The sequence below is a fragment of the Tyto alba genome, unplaced genomic scaffold, assembly GCF_018691265.1.
Source record: "Tyto alba isolate M040663 unplaced genomic scaffold, T.alba_DEE_v4.0 Super-Scaffold_19, whole genome shotgun sequence".
NCBI lineage: Eukaryota > Metazoa > Chordata > Aves > Strigiformes > Tytonidae > Tyto > Tyto alba.
The window spans coordinates 2,904,135-2,922,346 of record NW_024881281.1 but is presented as its reverse complement, the minus strand read 5'-3'; the positions used below and the strand labels follow the sequence as shown (position 1 = coordinate 2,922,346).

Here is an 18,212-nt window from a genome sequence, read left to right as displayed (position 1 = left end):
TTACACAAGTGAAATGAATTATTTCTCAAAAGAGTTTTATATAGTCATAAGTAATCATATAAGTATTTGAGGTTTTTTATAGATACAAATAACTAAAAATATTTTAAAAACTGCAATGTATGCATTAACTAACCATATAATTAGTTATTCTATGTGCACAGTGAATTGGATAAATGTTGGCTTAAATGCCTGAAATACTAGGTAATTTGATCCTTGTCATAGTACAAGTACTCAGATGTGCACATGATTTCATACCTAATCCTTTGCATAATAGCACAAAGCCATTAGTCACTCTGTCTACCGCTTGAGCAAAGAGAACATTCAGAATTTCCATGAAACTCTAAAAATTATTACTGTAATTCCAATGTACATTTTAGTCTTATTTTTCTACTTTTAGCTTTACTGCAGTTTTGTTACTTGACAAGATACTATGTTTAGTGTTGTGATAAATAGGGGGCAACATAAAACAGGAAACATCCCTTTTTCCCAGTGTTGTTACACTGATGTTCGTTGCATGGGTTTTCTTTTTTCCTCTCCAAGGCTCAGTTAATGCCCTTTTTCTTCTGTTTTCTCATTTATTGATGATGTTGTCTCATTTATCCTGTGACTGGGTGCCGTAAGTTAGGTGGGATTCTTCTTATATCTTGCTGGTACTGAGCAGGCAACTTCTGCTTTTAGGGGGATGCAAATGCTTTTTTTCACCTTTAGCTTGTCTAAGTGTGAGCCACATTGCCTGTGCAATGCTGTTTCTTCAAAGAAAACAAAGGAACTTTGTTTCAAAACAAAGTTAGGCAAGACAAAAATGTTGCAGGTTGAGGAAAAAGCTTCTGTTCTTGTGCTTGCTGTTCTCATTTAACCATATGAAGTTCAACGAAGACATATCTTCAGATATTTAGACTGTAATTATAGCTGTCTAAAATGGTTGTCTCCTTATGTATCTAGATAGAGAAAATAATTCTTGTGTTCCACGGTTTTTGTATTGTGCAGGAGGGTTCATTTGATTGATTTAACAGTTTTGACTGCTTCTGCAGATTTTTCATCAGTAGGTGTAGAGAGTATTTCTGTTCTATAAAGCTCGTTGTGATATGCAGAAGTGGTCATGTAGCTGTGAAATTTGGTGTTTGGTTTGGCTGATGCTAAACGTCTCTGATACTGGCTTATAATTAACTTTTCTACTTGTCTACCAATTTTAGGATGCAAACCCTGTTGTGATAGAGCCTTCATCTGTCTTGAGTGGAGGTAAGAATTCACTCGTAGCTGCTGCAGCCAGTACTTCAGAACAGGGAGAAGACAAAATGGGAGGTCTTAATTACTTCAGTGCAACAGAAGAAAAGTTTTCAGATAATATTTCTACTGCATCAGAAGCCTCAGAGACTACTAGCAGCAGTAAGCATAACATCTTATTTCCTTGGAGGTTTAATGTGGAACAGGTTTTGAGAAAACTCCATACTGCATGGATTCCTCCGGATGAAAAGATAGCACAGTTTAGATTGCAGAAGTGGCCTACATGTGGACACCAGTGAATTGCTAGGATTTTTTAGCCTGTGCTGGATAAACAAGAAGCAATCTTGTTTAAACAGAAATTCATCTTTTATGCTATGATTAGTTTCCAGAATTGTTTTCAAGATAGTTTTTGTCCTATCATTTATTTTCTGAGTGGATTTTTTTTTTTTTTTTCACCCTGCTTCACATTAAGTTGTTTCTAGCTCATACCTAGTTGGTATTGTATTATGTCCTGCAATGAGATGACCTCAGATACTACAAAGAGGAAAGAAGCAGAAAAAAATAGTTATAGTTTTACACGGCATGTGATTTAAATCAGTTTGCACAGATTCTAGGATCCATCTTTATGAAAGAAGAAGAGATTTTAGTGATGATTTTCAGTCAGTTCTTGTAAGAATTTGAGATGTTGGGTTTTTTTCTATTAAGACAGCTCAATGTTTTATCTGATATTTTAAAATCTGTATCTTAAAATTGTAACTTCAGTTTAAAGTAGATAAATTCCTGTGGTCATTTTTGGGATGGAGGTGGGGAAGATAGAGGAAAGGCAGGAAGGAGAGACAAGTTTCAGGTTAAACATTCTTTCTTCTTTTTTTTAGCCTGAAATCTAGATTTAGTGTTCTGCATAACCAAAGGAGGTTTGATAAGAATAAAAAAAATTGCCTTTTCAGGGAGAAAAAATAAAAACAAGGCATTACTGCTTATATATTCAGTTTTATATATAAGATTTTCAAGAGTTTGTTATTCAAACATCCAGATGACAATAAACGTTAAATACATTTGCTCACGCAAACCTAGTTAGGCTGTTTTCAAAGCAGTATTTGTGTAAGCATCTGCTTTGGTATTTGGATGTCAAATATCTACTTCTTTACCTTTTCTGAGAGTAATAGTGTATTTGTCACTCTGTAGTTTAGAGGAGTTGCTTATTTTACTGAAGTATGAAGGGTAGGAAACTTCAACAACATTTTTTAAAACCAAACAAAAAAAGGATACAAGAATTTAACGCACTTGTTTATGGAGTCATGAACTGAAGCAGACTTTTTTTCCCCTTGCATTCTGTTACAGATACTCTTTACCCTGGCACACCAGGGTCTGATGTATGTTTCGCTAGGCAGCACAATACTTCGGACAATAATAACCAGTGTTTCCTTGGAACCAATGGGAATACTTTGCTACAGCTTAATCCGCAGAAACCGGGAGCTATTGATAACCAACCCCTAGTAACACAAGAACCAGTGAAGGTAAATGCATCTGAGTCATGTGAATATAGGAAAAATATCTTTTAGCTTACTTTTATCAGAGCTTTTTATGTGTTTTTTTTTTTTTTTTTTTTCAGCTAGTGGCTTAATTCTAAATTAGTACTGCTTTGTCATATAACAAAATGTGGGTTTCTTACTCCTTTTAAGAGGAAAAAATTGTGTTCTGCTTCTGAGGCTACTATTGATTGTTTTGTGAGAAGAGAAACGTTTAAAATGTTCTTAAAACTTACAAATAAAACGTCTGAAAACACAATTTCCAGCATTAAATGTAAAATATTTTATTAATTATACACTTCGGTGTTTTCAACCTAAATAGAAGAGTTCGTTCCTGTTGCATAAAACCAGAAAATCGTTAACTACATAGTAAAACAAAGCTGACAGTATTGCCATTATTCATGCAAACAAAAGCTAAAACAGAGACCAGCACCATCGATGATGAGCACAGGTTGGGTTTCTCTGCAGTATCTGAAGTTGTTGGAGTAAGTGACACAAGAGAGAAATGTGTCACGAAGTGTGTACTGGACAGCCTTTTAGAGAAATAGTAAATAGAGAAACTAGAGCATCAATTATTGTCACATTTAAATACCATCTTTCAGTGTGAAAAGCAGTTGCTAATTGCTGCTTAAAATTTTCTTAAAAATGAAGAAGTATTCTGTGTTCATGAACTAAAAGCGTTGTATACTATTTTTTCCACTTGAGATTTAACCAAATCCCTTCGTTTAAAGGCTGCATCATTGACAATGGAGGGTGGAAGATTAAAACGATCTCCACAGTTGATTGAAGGAAAGGACTACATAATGGTGCCAGAACCAGTTTGGAGAGCACTTTACCATTGGTATGGAGCAAATCTGTCCTTACCCAGGCCGGTAAGTTGTGATTATAGATGTTGCTTACTTGTCATAACCACCAAGATCATATAAACAATCTAACGAGTCCAAGCTTTTGCCACTTGCATAAGGTAATCTTTTATGGCCATCTCCCACTTCATCCAAAGAAAAGTCTAAAAGAAAAGTTTTGAGGAGCAAGCTGGGAAAAAGCAGTCTCAGAAAGGGACATGGCTAGGAATTTGTGGCCATTTATCAGGAGGTTTGCAGCACAAACCCCAGGAGATAGCGCAACAAGGCAGAAGTCCTGCTCAGCTGATCATGATTACTAAAGCAGACAAAAGTAGATTTGAGATCAGTTTAAAAGACTTGGCATCAAAACACTCATCTTTATAAGCTAAGATAATTTTTCAACTGGCCTGCAAAACCAGTAAAATCAAAACCGGGGCACCTGCAGCTTTGAAAATACATTTCTTCTCTCTTACAATTCCATGAAGTGGGGAGAAGATAACAGTTGCTGTCCTTCAAGTTCAGTGCCATAGAAAACACAATGCATAAGATTTGGTGAAGATCTAAAAAGCAGATAGCAGTAGGTGATCCCAGTGAAGAAAACAGGCAAAGACTATTCAAAACGGTTTCTCAGAAGCACTTCTGAGCTGTAGCTGCCAGCTACAGGAGTAAATATTCCTAAAAAGTATTTACTGTGAGCATATCAGCTTTTGAGTACTGCATAGACTGGTGAAGCTGTTCAGCTTCTAGTCAAAGGCTTTTCAATAAAGCTTTTGTCATAAGCAATTCCTCAAGAAGTAGATGCTAAAACTGAGTTGGTGTCTACTGTCTGAGGCTGCATCGGGATGCTCCTGGTTAAGCAGAGACCCAGTAATCTCACCCGATATGCTCATCCAGTCAGGCCCTTCTTGTTTTAATTCTTCAGGTTGGATTTTTGTTGCAGGTATTATGTACCATGGCCGTGTGAATATCAGTTGTTATTTTGAGCAGATGATATATTCAAAATAAACAGTTCTTTTGTGTCATTTTTATTCTAGTATTATGACAATTGCCTTTATTTTTTCTAATCAGTAATTAAAACTCTCACTGGCAAGGCAAATGTTGGTCGTCTCATTCTTCAGCACAAACTTTTGGAATACTCATCTGTCAGCAAATAATTAATATATAGTTAATTTTCACATTTCTTGCATTTGACAGTAAGAAGAAAAGCCAGTGCATCACAGTAAAACTGAAATAGTTTTACAATTAACATAAGTGTTTCCATTGCATAATAAAAAATGTATTTACAAATCGGTAATACTGCATTTTGATATCAACAATTATTTAATTGCCTGTAGCCACTTAAAGCCTTGTAATAAAATGAGCTAATTAGCAAGAATCTATCAAAGATAAGGTGGTATTTGTACTTGTTTGCATAAAAGTTTTGTTAAAAAAATAAAGTTGAACTGAAATTGACTTTTTGTAACTAACAATAGTATTTTCTATATTAAAGGCTGTAATGTCTTCAGTTAAAAATTTTGGGCACAATGCAGAATGTATTGTAGAATATAATTTTCAAATGTGAAAATGCTAGATATTAAGTGGAATTCACTAAGTGGACTAAAAATTAGACTGTGTTATCCCAATGAGATTTTTTTTTTTTTTGGTTGCAGTTAAAACAGCAACAGTATTTCTGAAAGGGAAGCAGCAATTATATATCAATAGCTATTGTTGAATCATATGATTTACTCACAAATTATTGATCTATCTCTCTGTTTCTCTGTGTGTAATATTACAAAACAGTTAGCAGGTCATAATCACTTGGAACTAAAGCTGGCATGCCTTGAATTACTAATATGAATTTGTAAAATGTAGGCTGATGTTAGAGACAAGAAAATTTGAAGTTATTTGGTTTGTTCACTCTTAGAAACATTGGAAACTTTCTTCAATTTCTGTTGAGTACATTTATTCCATGTAGTGGTTGATTTATTCTCTGTCAGGTAGTCTCTTACAGGAGCTACACTTTAAAAAAGAAAATAAGGGAAATTTTTTGGTGGTAGCAGTAGGGATTAGCTGGTTGGTGTCACAAATATTCAGTGTCAGAAGTGGGAGCAAATGTAGCTGTACGATTTTTGATGATTTGGTCTGTTAGCTGTAGTACTGACAATTATTTTACAGTGAAAAATCACTGGCTTCTGTTACCCTCCTCCCACACATTCTCCATGGAAACAAACACCTTTCGTGATCCAGAAAAGGCCACATCTCTTTATATACAAACTCATGTGCTTCAGATTTTTGCAGTAGGGTCTTTAGGAAAGAGGCTTCTGTTCAGAATGAGAATTTTAGTTTGGGTATCCTGTCTGCAAAAAAAAATATAAATACTGTTTGTATAAACTGTAGCTTCTCAGTCCATAATTAAGAAATATTTTGACACACAGTTATCTGAACACTTGAATTCTTGAAGAGCATTTGATTACCTGCAACCATAAATACAGGCACTTCCAGTCCCAGTCTCCCACCCTGCAGCAGGGACTATTCTGTTGTTTCTTGCCAGAAAATGTCATCACTATTGTTTTTGTTATAACTGAAGTTTAATACTGCGGCACGTCAGTGCATTATATTGCTTCTCACAGCTTAAGCTGAGTGCTTTCTCCTGCTTCACATGGTCACAAAAATAGTGAACGTTCCTGCCATTTATGTATGCCTATGTTTGGGCGGATCTAGATAGCAAAATCTTTAGAAATAGTGACTGAAAAGCTGCAAGACGTGTTCTGGGGTAATTTCAGCTTTTTCTGTCAACATATCAAAACACAGCAAAAGTAAATTGCAGTCTGTTCTTACAATATAAAGGTTTTAATTCAGTCCTATAGTTCAAAAAGTTCAGAACAAATGTCTTAGTCTGTGTGAGCTTTTTCAACAGTTATGAAACTTTTATGTTGAAGTGTACACTGAGTAGAATTAATGAGGCTCATTGTACGTTCACATTATTTCAGGAATTATAAATATGTTCTTTCCTTAGGGTTGTATGAGAAGCTGTGCTCCGCTAAATAAGGTGTTTGCTTTTGACAATCTGCAACTAATAAGCTTCAGAAAGTGCTTAGAAATCAGTAAATTGTTCCTGTGGATATTTGCCTAAGACCCCCTAAGAAGTTCAGAAGATTTCTCGTCTCCTAGTAAAACATAGTTTATTTTTTTAATCATCTGCTTTAATCATTGCTTCCTGTTCCTCTAGGGATTTCCTACACGTTTGGAACAGCAGTCTCTAAAATGTGTTTTAAATGTCTTTTACTAGGTGATCAAAAACAGCAAAACAAATGTGCCTGAACTAGAGTTATTTCCTCGCTATCTGCTCTTCCTGAGACAGCAGCCTGCCACTCGAACGCAGCAGTCAAACATCTGGGTGAATATGGGTATGATGAGCCTGAGAATGTTTCCTCAGCATTTACCTAGAGGTAACTTAAGAATGCAGCAAGAATACAAGTGCGCAGTTTCTAAGAAAGCGAGACCCACAGCTCTAGAAGCTTGCTGCCACTGTGCTTGTGCACCAGCTAATCAACTGTAAGGCACAATCAGCATTTGGTAAAGATTTCAAGGCTTTCCTCCTGTCTTCTCTTGAAAGGAAGAGGCATGAGGGAGCATGTTCAGGGAAGTCAGTTAAGTCGCGTAGTTGCTGCAAATAGATTGGTGAGTTGAAAGTGAGAAATGAGCACTGCATAAACTAAACAGCGGAGAAGGGCAGAGCTGATTAGTCCTGTTGGTAGCTAATTTTGTAGCCAGAGAATAAATGCATCTGTGCATTGGTGTGTGGGGGTGTATCTGATAGTCCGGTGGCATAATAAATGAAATCATTGTTCAGCCAACTGGCTCCGAGTTACTTGGGCAGCCAGGCTTTCATGCCCCAGATTTTTTAATACTCTTTAGAAAGCGACTGAATTAATGGAATATGAAGACTGTTATTTCATGCAGTTCAGAGAGACAATTCAGTAGAAAGTGTAAACATCCAACTAAAATATATGTACCGTAATTGTGGTGGTAATGATCACCAAAAGATTGCACAAGTAATGGGCTGTAAGAATAATCTCTAGATTGCAGCTTCAGATTTCAGCTGAAAAGTGTGGCAGGGTTTGTTGCCCGCTCCCGGTTTGTACGCACAGTTGCGTACGTGCCTCGCACAGTAGGTTTGAAGAAATCCCTGATGTTCACGCGCATGCGCCTTTGGTTACACACAGATATGCATATGCATCCGTGGTAACCTATGTCCAGAAATGGGCTCACCTGACTACTGAAAATTAAATCCTTTAGCCTTGCTAGTAGGTAGCCTGTGTTTAAAAATCTCGTGCAGATGCTCAGTTTTTCACTGCTTTGGTAGAATCTAAAATTTAACATGTAGATAGCAGCTGCCTGCTTGATCAAGTTCCGCTACAGAAACTGCCTGCTACCCAAATTCATTTTTCCTACTTGACCTAATAAAATGGAAACTGCTTTGTTTGGTCATCCTAAAATGCCCAAATTCAAATAAAGAGAATCTTCTCATATGCCAAATTTGATCTTGATTTGGAATTATTTTGCTCTGCACTAATTTATTTGTCCAATCAGTTATTAATCTTTTAAAGTTTTTGAAGATGCTTTCTTGCTGTAATCTTACAACTAATCCTCTGATCGCTAATCTCAGAAAATGCTTTTTTGTTTTCTTTAGAAAAATTTAGTACTTTGCTTGGTATGCTGAAGCAAAACTGATGCTTTGCTGACTTATGATTACTGTATAGTTTTACTCTCTTGTCAAATTACATGTAATACTGCATCTTTTCATATGATACTATTTATTTTATTTGCTTTTGACAGTGAAAGTAGAACAATGTCACTTCTCTGGTTGCTTAAGTAATGCAGTTGCCCAGTTGGGTTTGACTGTATAATAAATGTTTTTTGTGAATACGTTACAGACCTGTCTGTAAGGAGTGGGGAACTTCCTAAGTTTAAACTGAAGAAATGCAAAAAATAAAGCATGTGAAGTTGGTCTCATCTCTTGAGCAAAAGTGTTATTTAAAGATGTGCTCGTATTATAGAAAAGAGCAACAATCTCAGCTGATGGCATTAATTTGTGTTGCAAACATGAGATTGTTGAGAAACCCTGGTGAAAATCCTAGTCATCTTCACAGAATGTGTTTTGACGAATTTAGTTAAGAATACTTCTATTGTGAAACTGCCAGCCTGATTTCATCTGCACAGATCAGCATTCATCTCCACAGAAGAGTTGAAGCAAAGTCATGCTACTTCCAAGAACAGTCAGACTGATTTTTCTGGACCTTATTTTTTACTTACAGTGTTCTCTCAGAAAGAAAATTCTCAGGAAATTTTGAAGTCCTGTATTTTGAAAACTACCATTGTCTCAGATACTTGGTCTTTAAGAGAAAAAAAAGAATAGTTCAGTCTTTTAAAACTTCTTTTAAATTATTTGTTTCCTATGAGAGTCTTAGGGGAGCAATTCTCTAATGGGTTTTGGTAAGAAGGGAGATAAATTTAACTGCTTTGTCATAGGAAGTTTGTGGTCCCAGGGGGTTAGTAACAACTAGCTTTCGGTCTAACTCAGCATTTTATCCATAAACAGAAGCAGTAGAACTGTGTACTACTTTTTCACAAAAAGTACTTCTGCTATGTGTAGTGTATAAGCTGGTGTTGATGTGATTTCAGTTGCCCTATTTGTACATACATTATCTTTCGCCCTTTTCTTATGATTGTGAATCCAGGGAATGTACCTTCACCGAATGCTCCTTTAAAAAGAGTGTTGGCTTACACCGGCTGCTTTAGTCGAATGCAGACAATTAAAGAGATACATGAATATCTCTCCCAAAGGCTACGTATAAAAGAAGAAGATATGCGCCTCTGGTTATACAATAGTGAGGTAATGTCGGTCTTTTGGTTTTTTTTAATCAGCTGTTGGATATTGTGTGTCCTTATTCTTTTTCTAGAAACTGTTCCATACACATGCACAGGTTAAATAAAAAGTAATGGACTTGAGTTTTCCTTAGTTTACCTGCCCAGGTTGGAAAACTCTTGTTACTTGTCTTCTAGAGTTTTTTGTGTACTCCAAGCAGTGAAATTTAGATTTTGCTGTTGATGACCCAGAAAGTTATCTTTTGTTTTTCTAGTAGCCTGATAAAGATTTAATTATCCCGTGATATATTTAAAAGTTGGCAATTGGTTGACCTATTAAAAGGCTTAATAGGAAGTTTCATAGAAACTTTCAAATGGAAATCAAAACGCATTCTTTCTTTGACGCGCATGATACTGTAGACTTCTGTTGGAACAGAAGTCAGCAGCCATCCAGGATCTTTTTCAAATGTGTATGTGAAGAAATCACAATGAACAAGCAGAATGTATCTCTACAAATCATCAAGTGCATGTAATTCTCTCATTCTAAAGAACTACCACATAAAATTAAAACATTGAACTAGATGCTTCTGGAGATTAGTGAACTACTGTGTTTAATTAACTTAGGTAGGAAACTGGTGCTCTCATTTTTGTGAAGAAATTGTTAATACTGTTTTAATTTCATTACTTTGAGATAAAAATATCCTCAGAGGATTTTAAATCTAGAAGTAATAACTATATGGAGTATTTTTTCTCCTGCAGAACTATCTTACTTTACTGGATGATGAAGATCACAGACTGGAGTATCTTAAAATCCAAGATGAGCAGCATTTAGTAATAGAAGGTATAGAAAGGGCCTATAATTGGTGTACATACTAAAAATTAATAGTTTTATGTGAGTGTATATATGGTTAATAAATTATGTGTAGTACCCAGTTCTGTAATTGCCCAAACTACGCAAGAGGCCTGCTGCCCAAATATGTTATTTTTGGAATTGTTTTGAGAAGAAAGATCATGTGTAAATAGACGTCTGTCTCTATATATGTATGTATTGAAAGAAATATAGGAAGAAATACCAAAGCTTCAAATAATCCCCTGCCCCTACAGTAATCACTAAAATACCAGAGATATAGTAAAACTGATGTGAGGCATCTGAGGCTTTTCCGTTATCTCATTTTTCTTTCACTGTTTTTACAAGAGTTCAGGTTATGATATTTGCATGAACACATTTTTACTCACAAAGCAAAAGGTGAAGAAAGCTGCATGTTCCAGTCTAGGTCAGGTTCATTTCTAAGATTTTTTCATTACAAGCTGCTGTTATTTTCCCATCTGGAGAGAAGCTAACGCCTTTGGACTTGACTGTTTGACTGACTCTTGTGATGAAAAGGCGTCATAAGCAATCTCCACCTTTCTTGCTTCAGTTTGTCTATCGTGTCTCATCCTCCTGCCATGTGCTGCTTTGCTAGGCAGTGCTGTCAGTCACAAACACGTTAAGCCTTTGTCAAAGGTGTCAGGGTGCACTGATCAGCGGAGTTGTCAACTAGTTTGACCTTTCTGGCTAATTTTTTAATATGAGAAACAGAAGTGTACATACTTAATGCACTCTACTGTTGTCCTTACATCACAGAGGCTGTGTAGAAATCTGGTTCTTGCATTGTTTCTGTACAAGTTTCACTTAGCGTAGCTTTATGTTGTAGCCGAGGCCGGTGTGCTAGATGGGCTCATCCTTTTTGCTTGGCTCAGCCCACATTTAAGCAATTGGAAATTGGCAGGGTGGCTGATGTGGTTTATTGTGTAGCTGCATTCATCACGAGACGCAAGAGGAGAAATGGGAATTTGGCTGCAGAGAGAGGGGAGAGGGACTGCAGCTTGCTGTATCAGGTGAAACAGAACCCCGAGGCTGTGGTTCAATAAACAAACCGGCAGTAAGTCAGCACTGCCGCTGAAAGCAGCAGCCCGCCCTGCCGCTCTTTATTATGCCATTTGCCTTACCCGTGGACAAGGACTTGGCACCCATCTGTGGAGCTGGCTGGGAGAAGTGATCTGCTGAAAAATAACTCCCTTTTCCTCTTTTCAGCCAGGTTCCTTAAGCCAGTTTGCTGTATGGCTTGTGTCAATGCAAGATAAGAGGTTTACGGAGGGGTCCTGTGGGGAGGTGGCCGTAAGGCTGGTTTAGAAAAGCTTGCGTGTTTTTTGGTCCCACTTGATCTTGAAACACATGTAACTTGTCCCTATTTGGAAATACACTTGAATCTTTTGTTGGTTCGTAACAACAAAAAATAATAGTGCCCGCTCAGGAAGTGAACAGATTTGTTCAAGTCTGGGGGATCCTTACTAAGTATTAGAAAAAGTACAGAAAATTTTCTTATCCAACAGGAAAGACATCTCAGGGCTGCTTTCTAAAGACATTACTGACGTGGTTGGAATGATGCCAGTATCAGAATGATTTCCAGTAGTGATAGGAAACATTGAAATGAAACCTAGCAAAAACAAATAACTAAAAATAAGCAAATTTCCAATCTCAGTTAAATACTGGGAAATTTTAATTAAACCTCTTCAGCTGTATAAGGTCTCTGGAGTAACAAACAATTTTTAAAAACTTATACTGTATCTCTTTCTAGTTCGAAACAAAGACATGAGCTGGCCAGAAGAGATGTCTTTTATAGCAAACAGCAGTAAAATAGACAGACATAAAGGTAAGTGTTTCAGCATAGTAACTGAATTACGATGAGAAGAAAAATCCAAGAGGCTACAGTACATTGAAACAATTTGTTTTAATAGAATTGCTCTTAACGTTGGAAAAGGTCTCATGCTTCTGCTGCTTTGCTTGTTCTTTCTGTTTTGTTGTTAGATGCTGAAAGTGTGGGAGGGTTGGATGTATAGATAAATTTATAGATGATCAGATGCAGCAGTAGCAAATTGTACACAGCAAATTCTGGATTTTGTGTTTATTATCTTGGATTTTTTTAAGGTAAGGAATAGTTAAGATTTTAACAAAGTAATCCAGAAATTTCAGTACCCTAATTTTTTACCCGAAAATAGTTTGCATGGATTGTACTGATGTTTCTGGTGGATCAGATTTAATAAAATACCTCAATTTCTGCTAACTTAAGTAGTGTTGAGAGAGCAGATATTTTGAAGTCTGGTCCTCTGTTGCATCTACACTAGCTGCAGTCCTGTAATTGGGAGCAGGTTAAATTGAATTGGTTGCTGTGAAAAGGTCATATTCTTAACTTTACTGATATACCATTCTGAATATTTCACACCTGCACAACTGGTATGATTGTGTTCTCTTTTTCTTAGTTCCTACTGAAAAAGGTGCCACTGGATTAAGCAATCTGGGTAACACATGCTTCATGAACTCCAGTATCCAGTGTGTCAGTAACACACAACCTCTAACGCGGTATTTCATCTCAGGAAGACATCTTTATGAACTTAACAGGTAATTTTCTATTTGAGGCCATTAGCATTTTAAATGCTGTAACACTTCTTTAAAATTAGTTTCAGCTTTCAGAAGTAGATGATATGAATAAATCAACCGTCAGCTACACAGCCATCAGCTATATGATGAATGTTATCAACCATCAGCTCTACAGCAGATGCTCAGATTAGACACCTGAAAATATAACCTCTTTTGTTTCTGCGAGAGTTAACAGTTCAGCCAGAAGCCCTTGCACTTCCTTGCTTATCCCCGGGCTTGAACTTCGTTTAAATTTTAGCATGGTACTAATTACTGTATGATTTCTAGGACAAATCCAATAGGCATGAAAGGACACATGGCCAAGTGCTATGGGGATTTGGTTCAGGAGTTGTGGAGTGGAACTCAGAAGAACATAGCACCGTTAAAGCTGCGGGTAAGCCTGTGATGTGTGTTATTTAGAGGTAGAGAGCAAGGATTTCTTTGAATAGGAGAAATCTTGTAATGCAGTTTTTCCTGATGTGACCTGTATTGTAATGGTTCTGGGACTCAAATCAGTATCTCCCCTGGAGAAAGGGAAGGAAACGTGGACATATGTTTCACGTGTTAGAAGCTGGCTGTGAAGCCAATGACCATACCCTGGGCGGTCAGTCGTCACGTGTGTTACTCCACTCTGGTCACAGAATTTGCTTTCTTGCCTGTAAGGAATGTAGGAGAGGTGTTTGGGAAGCGGCGATGCAGGAGCAAGGTGCACATCTGGAGGAGGCCAGGGTTCATCAGTCCTGGTGCTCAGGACTTGAGCAGCTTTCTGTGGAATAGAACCTTGGTTCAGTGGTTGTAAGCTCAAAGGAGTTACCTAATGTGAATCAGAGGTGGTGGGATAAGATGTGGCTTGTAGAGCCCTTGTTAGGGACAAAAGATTATGCATTTGCCTGTGAATGGTCTTTTGTTTTGAAAGCATAGAGGGTTACCTTTACCTCTGCAATTAAATTTGTGCTCATTGACAGCATGGGTCGTCTATAATATTTTGCTTTATCGTTTCAACTTCTGTTACCTGATGTTAAATAACGTTCTGGCTTCTTTTATAGTGGACAATAGCAAAATATGCTCCAAGATTTAATGGCTTTCAACAGCAAGACTCACAGGAGCTTCTGGCTTTTCTTTTGGATGGTCTTCATGAGGATTTGAACAGAGTTCATGATAAGCCATATGTTGAACTGAAAGACAGTGATGGTCGACCAGACTGGGAAGTAGCAGCAGAGGTATGGATTAAAAATTTCGGTTTGGGGGGTTTTTCATTATAGTTCTAAGCTGCTAAGTTGTTGATGAGTCTGTCTGTGACAATACTTTTTCAGGACTGTACCATCTTTTGGAACTTGTTAGACCTGTGATCTAAGGGGTCTATTTCACCTTCGAATTGAAAATGAGTTTTAAGTATTATAATAAAAGCATGAAGATGATACTTAACAATCATTTTGAACAACTCTTAAGAATTATGGAGTATCAAAATTTTTCAAGATACCTCATGAATCCTTTCAGAAGTACTTTAAATGATGTCATACCTTGATTATTGCGTTCATTCAAATAACTTTTCTTTACTCATGTTGATGCTAAATACTTCCTATTTATTAGAAATCAGTAAACAACTGCTATGGAAATAATTTGACTTCCATAGGCCAATGAAACTTTGGAGGTCTTGCAGCATATCCTCCTTCCTGTAGTTCCAGCAAGTAGTCTTCACTTTCTAACTTTGTACTGGGTTTTTTGTACTTTATTTTAGGCCTGGGAAAACCATCTGAGAAGAAACAGATCCATTGTTGTAGATTTATTTCACGGGCAGCTGAAGTCACAAGTAAAATGTAAAACATGTGGACATATAAGTGTTAGATTTGACCCTTTTAATTTTTTATCCTTGCCTTTGCCAATGGATAGCTACATGCACCTAGAAATTACAGGTGAGTAAAGAGTCTAACTCTCTATAAACTTGTTAGTGCTAAAATAAAAATTGCTTATGTAGAACAGATTTTCATCCAAGTTTTGTTGGCGTTAGTACTTACACTTAAAAATAGTATAACCATTTTAATATAAAAGTACAAGAATTTTAATTGAAATATGGTTAAACTAAAATAAAACCTTTAAAAACAGGGCATAGATGTCCCGTTTTTAGTCTTGACTAAAAGACCTAATACAGAAACATGTAAAATGGAGATTCTGAGAACTTTCCTTCAGTTCACTGTGTTGTGGAGGTTGTCCTAGATCTGCCCAGAGCGAAAAACAAGGGTTGGGGGAAGTGTACAAACAAAAAATACTTGATGGGTCATGAACTATACTATAGAACCCCCGTGTACTGTTGCAAAAGATACAAAAAGGAAAGACGATAAAAAATGAAACAAATTTTGAAACCATTTTCTACTGCCTATGCAGCAAGAGATTTTCTGACATTTGCCTGCAGACCTTGAAAATTGGCTGGTAAAAAAAAAAAAAAGTATCTTTAAGTGAGGAAAAAAAATATGTTCTAGTAAGTAAGTAGCTGTAATGTATTATTCTCATTAAAGCCTTCCTGGTTTGCTGACCAGTGTTTTTCTTTTTCCCTTTAAAGTAATTAAATTAGATGGTACTACTCCTGTGCGATATGGCCTGAGATTGAACATGGATGAGAAGTATACAGGTTTGAAAAAACAGTTAAGTGAACTCTGTGGGCTAAAACCAGAACAGATTCTACTTGCAGAAGTGCATAGCTCCAATATAAAGGTAAGAAGAAAAAAAATTAATCAGTGCTGCAACATACTTTTGGTATTTTTGTTTGTTATTTGTGTACAGCAGCATACTTATTTCTTTTTGACATCAAGCTTACAAGAACTGTGAAATAATTTAACTAAACGTGTGATAAAAAAATCAGCTTGGTTATATCTCTGTATGAACTTTTGTTTCGTTCATAAACCATAATTTGGCTTGCTTTAAATAGATTTTAAAAGCAAGTAAACTGAACCGAAATAAACCACTTGAAAACAAATTTAATAGTGATGTAGAAGCTTGCATAAGTTTAATTGAATTGATTACTAATGATATTTTTAGGAAAAAAAGGATAAAATCATCTTGAGGTAATAAATCTCAAGTTAGAGTGCTTTGATGAGTTTCAACACTATCAAGACTTTGGAGGCATAAGTAATGACTGGGTTTAGTGTATATGTGTGTGTGTGTATATATATATAAAAAATTGTTTTGTTGTCATTGAATAATAGGATTAAAACTGTTTGGAACTAGGTGCTCTCAGTGTGTTTAGAGACCATTAATAACTCTCTTGGGTTCTTGCCGCAGAGACCTGCAAAAGGGTGTGCTTGTTGGCACTTTACCTTCTAGAAAAGGTGTAAGAAACTAGACAGGAGGGGAGAGTTGAGCTGATGCATACACTGTTTTCAAAAGAACAAAGCACGGTCGGAGGCACGGGTAGAAGTATATACACGTCTGACTAACCTTCCCTTTTTTACTGAAGAACTTTCCTCAAGACAACCAGAAAGTCCGGTTATCTGTGAGTGGGTTTTTGTGTGCATTTGAAATACCGATTCCGGGATCCCCTACATCAGCATCAAGTCCTGTGCAGACAGGTAAAAGGAAACATATTTATTTTCCTGTTCATTTAAAATGCACGGTGCTTAAGTACTGGAGAAATTCAGGAGAAAACCTTACTTCTTAGTAATAAGTAAACAGTGAGGGTTAAAGAAAAGATAAATCAAGTTGGAGTTCTTACCAACAGAGCAGCTGGGAGCAGTCTCAGTATCCACTGATGGTCTGTGAGGCTATTTAGGATCACGCCCAGGGTAGCAGTCTGAAGATCACTACATGTTTATTTTAGCTAGAAGAAACATGCGAAATATTTTATTGCTTGTGGATTGGCTCTAAGGCAGGACATAAAAAATTGGAAGCATGGTTTTGCCTCTGTTGTTTGTGGTTTCATACATGGGTTGTAAACATCTCTTATTTGCTCTAGCATGCTCTGATTTTGCATAGTTCCAGGCACGTAAAAGGTTAGATGTTGGTCTTAAGGAGAGTAGAAGATATTTCATGAAATGCATTGAATAGAATGGAAAGGATCAAAATCTTGCAATCAATTCTGGTTACTGTAGATAATTGAGAATGTAATTGTCTATCTACAGATGCCTCAACTGGGCCATCAGCTAATGGAGCACCCAACATAATGATGAATGGGGACCTTCCCAAACCGACCCTAATTCCAAACGGAATGCCAAACACTGTTGTGCCATGTGGAACAGAGCGTAACCATGCCAACTGGACTCTCAACGGGCACGTGCCCTCGCTTTCTGATAGTCCATGTACAGGGTATATAATTGCAGTCCACAGAAAAATGGTTAGTAGACTTTGCGTTTGTTATAAATTGTTCACGTAGCACACTTTGAAAGAAACTCAGCAAGGATTTTTTTTAATGTCCGTATGATAAATTAATCTTTATTTCTTAAGAAGAGGGAGCATGAATACATTTTCCTCTCAAGTGAGCGCCAAGTTCTACAGAAACACAACTCTTGTAAATTTAAATCGTAATGTCTAATGGTGTATTTTTCTTCCCTTAGCACTGGCACGCTTCCCAGTTCTTTAATGCTGAGATGCATACTTGGGTGTTCGCTGACTCCCTGATTAAATGTTCCAGGCTCTTTGAGCAGAAAAAATTCTAATTAGAAGAGCTACTAGAAATGCATTTCTTTCTCACTATGTGGAAAAGCCTTATTTCTTATACAGAAACAGTGTAAAGATATATAGTCCATTCCTGGGGCGTTCTCTTAGCACGAACTACTCTTTGTAAAAGCATCTGTAGTTAAGCTGAATTCTAAATGTCAAAGCTGGGTGACTGAACACCTCAAACAGCCACACTTTCTGTGTGCGCTGTGTCCAGGCTTTGGAGTCTGTTAATATTTAGAGCCTGGTGGATGTGGGCCAGGAGGCCATTTAACTGCCCTCTTTATTGTGTGTTTGTATGAGGCTTTTTCACTTCTCTCAGGTAGCGGCCACTAAGCACTATTAACACTGTTACCTTGATTCAAATTTTGCAGAACGTTGTAGGTGATTGGTATCATGCTTTTGAGCCGTTACAAGCTGCTAGTTATGCAGCTCAAAAACCAGTGAAAGCTTGTTTGGGGGAAGCTCTTCCAGAAATCCATGCTTGTCATTGTCAAAAATCTTCTCAATGGAAAGGGTTAATTGTACAAAGCATGCAAGGCAGTAGCTGTTTGCTGTACCTCGGTGTCATTAAGTCAGCATGTTAAATCCTTCTTGTAAATGGGGGAGGTAGCCTGCAGGTTAGTTTGTCTGCTTGGGATGGGTGGTGTACAAGTCTCTAGTGCC

At 36.9% G+C, this 18,212-nt stretch overlaps 1 protein-coding gene across 4 annotated transcripts in view; it reads left to right on the top strand.

Moving 5' to 3' along the window:
• Positions 1 to 18,212, top strand: part of USP32 (ubiquitin specific peptidase 32) — an 80,988-nt gene that overhangs the window by 54,425 nt on the left and 8,351 nt on the right. For 2 of the 4 annotated variants that reach the window (XM_042791484.1, XM_033004777.2), the window contains 14 exons: positions 1,194 to 1,386; positions 2,566 to 2,741; positions 3,485 to 3,625; positions 6,864 to 7,023; positions 9,316 to 9,470; positions 10,202 to 10,283; positions 12,061 to 12,135; positions 12,743 to 12,881; positions 13,188 to 13,293; positions 13,946 to 14,119; positions 14,638 to 14,812; positions 15,457 to 15,608; positions 16,351 to 16,462; positions 17,012 to 17,223. In XM_042791484.1, coding sequence (XP_042647418.1) covers positions 1,194 to 1,386; positions 2,566 to 2,741; positions 3,485 to 3,625; positions 6,864 to 7,023; positions 9,316 to 9,470; positions 10,202 to 10,283; positions 12,061 to 12,135; positions 12,743 to 12,881; positions 13,188 to 13,293; positions 13,946 to 14,119; positions 14,638 to 14,812; positions 15,457 to 15,608; positions 16,351 to 16,462; positions 17,012 to 17,223 — 2,052 coding nt within the window. The remainder of the gene's footprint in view (positions 1 to 1,193; positions 1,387 to 2,565; positions 2,742 to 3,484; positions 3,626 to 6,863; positions 7,024 to 9,315; positions 9,471 to 10,201; positions 10,284 to 12,060; positions 12,136 to 12,742; positions 12,882 to 13,187; positions 13,294 to 13,945; positions 14,120 to 14,637; positions 14,813 to 15,456; positions 15,609 to 16,350; positions 16,463 to 17,011; positions 17,224 to 18,212) is intronic. The other 2 variants (XM_042791486.1, XM_042791485.1) reach the window with 2 other exon arrangements.